Source organism: Zeugodacus cucurbitae, chromosome 2 (assembly GCF_028554725.1).
Source record: "Zeugodacus cucurbitae isolate PBARC_wt_2022May chromosome 2, idZeuCucr1.2, whole genome shotgun sequence".
Taxonomy (NCBI): Eukaryota; Metazoa; Arthropoda; class Insecta; order Diptera; family Tephritidae; genus Zeugodacus; species Zeugodacus cucurbitae.
Window position 1 is genome coordinate 70,134,660 of NC_071667.1, and position 6,378 is coordinate 70,141,037.

Genomic DNA, 6,378 nt, shown 5'->3' on the forward strand with positions numbered 1-6,378 from the left:
TTTAGAAACGTCATGAATATTTTCGTATTTATGTAGTCACTGTGGAAACGCAAGTGTGTGTTTGTTTTTGTGGTAGACTACGAAAGATATCCGGCGCGCATCGTGGGTGAACATGCCAACCGACGGACGGACGGACTATGAACACGAAGAACGAACAACAAAACCAACGCATAGAAGGGTGAATCACCCACAGCGCACTGCGATGAGCAAGCGAACGCGCTTTATTTGGAAGAAACTTGGTGTGGTGGTGCATGAGCACCCAACGTACGATCGCGTCGGCTTGTGTGCAGGTGTCTAAATATAATACACCAGCGAGTCAAGTGCAAAGGAATAGCGCCCGAAATGGAAATCTGTTGTAGCAGGAGATCTGCATTTTGATTTGTTGCACACTGCCGACTGCCGACTGCCGTCTGCATCAGCGCCGTTATTTTTAGACTACTAATGCACTAATGGCACCAACAATGATATGCACCCGGTGTGGGGGGTGGCGGTATATTCTCGCTTAATGGAGATGTCCAGTTGATTTATGAATACACAAAAATTTAAATGCGATAAATAAAAAATAAAAAAAACGAGATATCTTCGTGTTTGTAGATTTGAATAAAATTGTAGGTGTGTATATATATTTTTCAATAATTTGTTTATTTCTTTCATGGGATTTTCAATGCAGTGTTTTTTCTCTTTTTTTTAATTACTCTCTCGCATATAATCGTTTTCTTCCATTACATATTTTTCAATTATCAAATTCCTAACTTCATCATCGTTATTGACGTTATCTTTGGTATAACTAGTAGTGCCGTTGTTCTTGCTACAGTTTTGTTCTTATAAAAAATATTTACATACATAATTAATTTTAAAATAAAGTAATAAAATAAAAAACAAATACAATACATAGCAAAGGGGGTTGGTTGGAGCGTAAAAGCTCTCAGTTTTCTGTTTCTCATTGAGCGTTTAGAAGCACTTGCGGTGGACAATGCCTGGGCCGGATTCGTCGTATTCCTGTTTCGAGATCCACATCTGTTGGAAGGTGGACAACGAAGCCAAGATGGAACCACCAATCCATACGGAGTATTTACGCTCTGGTGGGGCAATGATCTTGATCTTGATGGTGGATGGCGCCAAGGCAGTGATTTCCTTTTGCATACGATCAGCAATACCTGGGTACATGGTGGTACCGCCGGACATGACAATGTTGGCATACAAGTCCTTACGGATATCCACGTCGCACTTCATGATCGAATTGTAGACAGTCTCATGGATACCGCTCGATTCCATACCCAAGAATGAGGGTTGGAAGAGTGATTCGGGGCAGCGGAAACGTTCATTACCAATGGTGATCACTTGACCATCAGGCAATTCATAGGATTTCTCCAATGAGGTGGAGGCAGCGGCAGTGGCCATTTCCTGTTCGAAGTCCAATGCAACATAGCACAATTTCTCCTTAATGTCACGTACGATTTCACGCTCAGCAGTGGTGGTGAATGAGTAGCCGCGCTCAGTCAGAATCTTCATGAGGTAATCAGTCAAATCGCGACCGGCCAAATCCAAACGAAGGATGGCATGGGGCAAGGCATAACCTTCATAGATTGGTACGGTGTGTGAGACACCATCACCAGAGTCCAAAACGATACCGGTGGTACGACCGGAGGCGTACAATGAGAGTACAGCTTGGATGGCAACATACATGGCGGGTGTGTTGAAGGTTTCGAACATGATTTGGGTCATCTTCTCACGATTGGCTTTTGGATTCAATGGTGCTTCGGTGAGCAATACTGGGTGCTCTTCAGGTGCGACACGCAACTCATTGTAGAAAGTGTGATGCCAGATTTTCTCCATATCATCCCAGTTGGTGATGATACCGTGCTCAATGGGGTATTTCAATGTGAGGATACCTCTCTTGGATTGAGCCTCATCACCGACATATGAGTCCTTCTGTCCCATACCGACCATCACACCCTGATGACGTGGGCGACCCACAATTGAGGGGAAGACAGCACGGGGCGCATCATCACCAGCGAAACCAGCCTTGCACATGCCGGAGCCATTGTCAACAACCAGAGCAGCAACTTCGTCGTCACACATTTTGTTTGATTATACTAATACTGTGCGAGGGAGAGAGAGAGAGAGAATGTAAGGGAAGAGAGACGGTAAGTGTCTGTTGTTTTGTGATTTTTTTTTAATGTTATATTTTTTATTTTTGGCGTTTAATTTTTTGCTTCTTTTGTTTTAAATTTTATTAAATTTTGCGGGAAACAACAAAATGCTTGTGTATAACACTTGGTGATGTTTAATATGGCTATCTGTCTGTCTAAAAACCATGGAATATTTTTTTATTGTAATTTGGAATTAACGAGTGTATTTAAACTGACTTTTTAATGCGAAAATTATGGTAAATTTTGTAAACAAATTTAAATTTTTTGATTGAATTTTATATATCAATAAATGCTAAAAAAAAAATATTTTAATTTTTTTAATTTTAATTACTTTTTTAATAGTATAGTATTTAATTATTTTTTTTTTTTAATTTCAATAAATGCTGCAAAAATAAATTTTAATAAACTTTTTCTAATTTTGAGACAATTAAATAACATTATTTTTGGAAAGAATTTCTATTATATTTTTTAAATTTAAAATTTAATTTTCTTGACAAATTTTTTTACTTTTTTTTTTTCAAAATACCAAAAGACTTTAATTTTAGTTTTTTCGTTGTTTTTATTAATAATTTAGATAATAATACTTCTTAGATAAATTTTAATACTTTTATTTATTATTTTTTTTAAATTTTTCTTACAATAAATTTCTTCTATAGAAAATTATTACTTAAATTGATAAAAACTGATGCAGAAATATCTATTAAAATAATATTCAAAAGTAAATTGTGTTTTCAATAAAAAAAAATATTTTTTAAGTTAAGGGGTGTTTTTGAGATTTATGTCCAATTGTCCAAAATTATTATTATTATTTTTCTATTATGAAAAAAAATATAATTAAATACTATTTAGTAAAAAAAATTTATTTCAATTTTTAAAAAATATTTTCAACACCAAAAAAAATTAACTTTTAAATTTTTAAACAAAAAATTATTATGAATTTCCTTTACAATTTGTTGAAAAATTATGTTTAAGTAAATTTTTTTTTATTAATTTAATTTTTTTTTTTAGAAATACGTAATATTTTTCACAACTTTCACAAAAATATTTTTTTAAATTAATTTAAAGTTTTTAAGAAAAGATTTTTTTTCAGTTTCAACGTACAAATTTTCAAATTCAAAATACTTTTCAAACAAAAAAAAAATATTTTAAATAAAAATTCTCACTAAAATTATAAAAAAAATTAAAATCCTGCCAACCAATCACCAACAAACAGTTTTATTGTTTAAACCGCCTTTTCAAATAATCCTATATGCTTTTCACACATTTCACTTTTTTATTTCAAATATGCATTTAAGCAATGGCACCAACCTTTCTAATTAAATAATGAAATGAAGAGACAAACCTACACTTTCACCGTAGAACTGCGAGTGACTACTGGACAGCCAACCACTAATATTTATACTGTCAACAAGAATCAAAACCAAATGAAATTTTCATTTTTCAAAATCGCACACAGACGAAAAGAAATTCCACTTGTACAAGAACTCACACAGACGCCACAAAAATACACCACAAACACACACACACACCTACAAACATATTCATATAAATACACACAGGCTGCATGAAAATGCCGTAGGTGTGCTGTGTGCTATGGGTGTGGGGTCCTAACTGTATACATTGTATGTACGATATAGACGGGCTTTTCGCCGAGCAATTTTTCGAAATAATTTTGCGGAAGAAGAGCGGTGAACGCGTACCGAAATACACAAATATTTTCAGATTTCTCATACTTTGACACCAACACAGACACACACATACACAAGCACTCACATGCATATGATTTTGCCTCCGCGATTTTGAGTTTTCAGCGTTTTTCCGTCGATCAAAACATAAATGGACTGCCAGCCGTTGCATGCTGCTGCCGCCGCTGTTGATAAGTAAAAGCATTCCACAAATACAAATACAAATACAAAAAATATAACTGTGTAGCGCCCCCCACCAACACCCGCTAGCGCATACAAGTGATTTTTCTCCGATCTCGTGCCGCCGAATGGACTTGTCGGCATAGCGGCAGCACGAGTGAGTGGGCCGAAACAACGTTGCGGCGCTGCGCTGCGCTGCGGAGGCCGCTCGAAATAGGCAATTAATTTTTGAAAATAGAAAAGGTGCCAAATGTATTCCAAACATTGGGGCAACAACACAGTCAAGCAGCCAACAAACACCAATACCGAGACACAGTGGCAATTCCACTACAATGACAAGTGCAACGACGCTGTTACTGCTCTTGTTGCTGCTGTTGTTGCTATTGCTATTGCTGCGGAAAATATTTTTATAAAAATATTTCTTTCGTTCGTGCTGTTGTTGCTGCCGCTTTGTTTTTGTTGTGTGTATTTCGTTTTGTATACAATATTTTGGCCCTATATGCACCCGCGCACTCAACAGCACACCGACTCGTTCGCGACCCCCTAATGGCTAGAATGCTTCTCTTTGTTACTGTTGTTGTTGCAATTCTGTTTTTATTTTTCGTATTTTTTTGTTGGTTTTGCTTAAAAAATATTTGTAATTTTTTGTAGTTGTTGTTGTTGTTGTTGTTGGCAGGAAACATCTTCATCGCTTGTTGTTTACGTTCGGCATTTTTTGAGTATACTTAAGTGGCAACGTTAGCATGCGATCGCTTCATCCCATAAATGGATTGGATGGAATATTGTGGGCAGCGCCAGTGGCGCGTCAGTACACACATGCGTTCATTCGCACATATAAGAAATATGTATGTATTCATATATGTTTGTATGTTTTGTGAATATTCAGTGGAATTTATGCAGTCAGTCGCAAATGTTTGAGCATTAACCCATTCGGTGACGTAAATTACAGACGAAAATTTTAACTCACCTTAAATATTTTTATTTAGTAGCATATTAAATAAAGAAAAAAGTATTTATATTCATATCAATATTTTTTCTATAGCAGTAGGATTGTAGTTCTCAGCTCCAAATTTGGGCATCAATGATATTTATGTATATATTTTTTATATATATCATACCTATGAGCTCTATATATGCGCTGGGTTGTTCCCAATAGTTATTAAAAATCTTGTCAATTGATAATATGACTCAGAGTATAATAAACATACCACTGTTTGCCGTTATCTGCTTTGTCATACTTTGTGGTGAATCACCTCTAGACTGATTAGGTATAGATTATTAGCATTTCTTTAAATTGTTGAAATAATATCTGTTAATCTGAGTAATCTATTGGTTGGTTCAATTAAGTGATATGGAAATTTACTTGAAACCCAAAAGCACCTAATGGATCAGAAAGACCCTCACGATTCGACAAAATGCGTGGAAGTAATTGCAAAATTCTTGAGTCGGCTGATGTCAATTCGCTAGGTTCGCCGAAGGTGCGCCTACCAAGGTTATTCAACACCACTGGCAAATGCTGGGTATTGTACGAGAAAATGTTTAGATGATTCCACCTCGCTTTCCTCCAAACAACTTTGGCAACTTACATCTACCAGGCTCCTTGGTCTCACAGCATGTGTACCTGTAGGACAGTGTAGATAGCGCCGACCATGATAGATCTTGCTAAGAGAAAGCAGTTTGAAGGGCCTTTTACACTATACTGCCGGTCAAAAGGACCTTGCAACTGCTCAGGTGCTGGTTGTTGTCCAGCCTTTGGCGAGCTTCTGCGATGTCTCTAAGTCTAGCGCTTGTGTACGAGTGAGCCTTGAAATACCAAACCGATCTCATCCAGGGGTGAATGTTGGTCTCTCTTGCAAGTTTTTTCGTTATTTTGACATTTTTCAGAAAAGTGAATTAGAGTACAGGGCCCGAGGACATCGGTTCCAGTGAAGAGTTTTCAAGTAGCAAAACCGGTGAATAATGTGAAAGAGTCTTCCTATCGCTTTATAAATCGTTGTTCGATCAAACTTCATCCCCAAAATGCCATAGAAGGTAGAAAAATTATTATTTGAGAAATAGGGATATATGATTATGTCGTCGAAAATAATACAGTAATATTTTGATATTGATCCAAAGATGAAGCTGAAACCAAAAGGTTGGTAGCCTCTACCTAAAAGTAGACGCTATAGAGTATATATTTGGTGTACTCGTATATATATCAACATAAATTCGCTTCACTCAATCATGCATGAAAATTAAAGAAAGAATAATCAAATCATTAAGGACCGATCGATAGCGTGCACATTAGTAACCACGAATTTCGAATTGTTTTATTTTCAGTTCGAAAGTCTCAACTGCAACAACTTTGCTGATTATTTATA

General features: G+C 36.1%; 1 protein-coding gene across 1 annotated transcript; it reads right to left on the reverse strand.

The window, feature by feature from the left end:
• Positions 1 to 581: 581 nt before the first annotated feature.
• LOC105211928 (actin-3, muscle-specific) lies at positions 582 to 3,621 on the reverse strand. Its single transcript, XM_054225614.1, has 2 exons — positions 3,462 to 3,621; positions 582 to 2,102 (listed from the first exon to the last, which is right to left on the reverse strand). The coding sequence occupies exon 2, from the start codon at positions 2,080 to 2,082 to the stop codon at positions 952 to 954; it is 1,131 nt and encodes a 376-aa protein (XP_054081589.1). The 5' UTR covers positions 2,083 to 2,102; positions 3,462 to 3,621; the 3' UTR covers positions 582 to 951.
• Between the last annotated feature and the right edge of the window lie 2,757 nt (positions 3,622 to 6,378).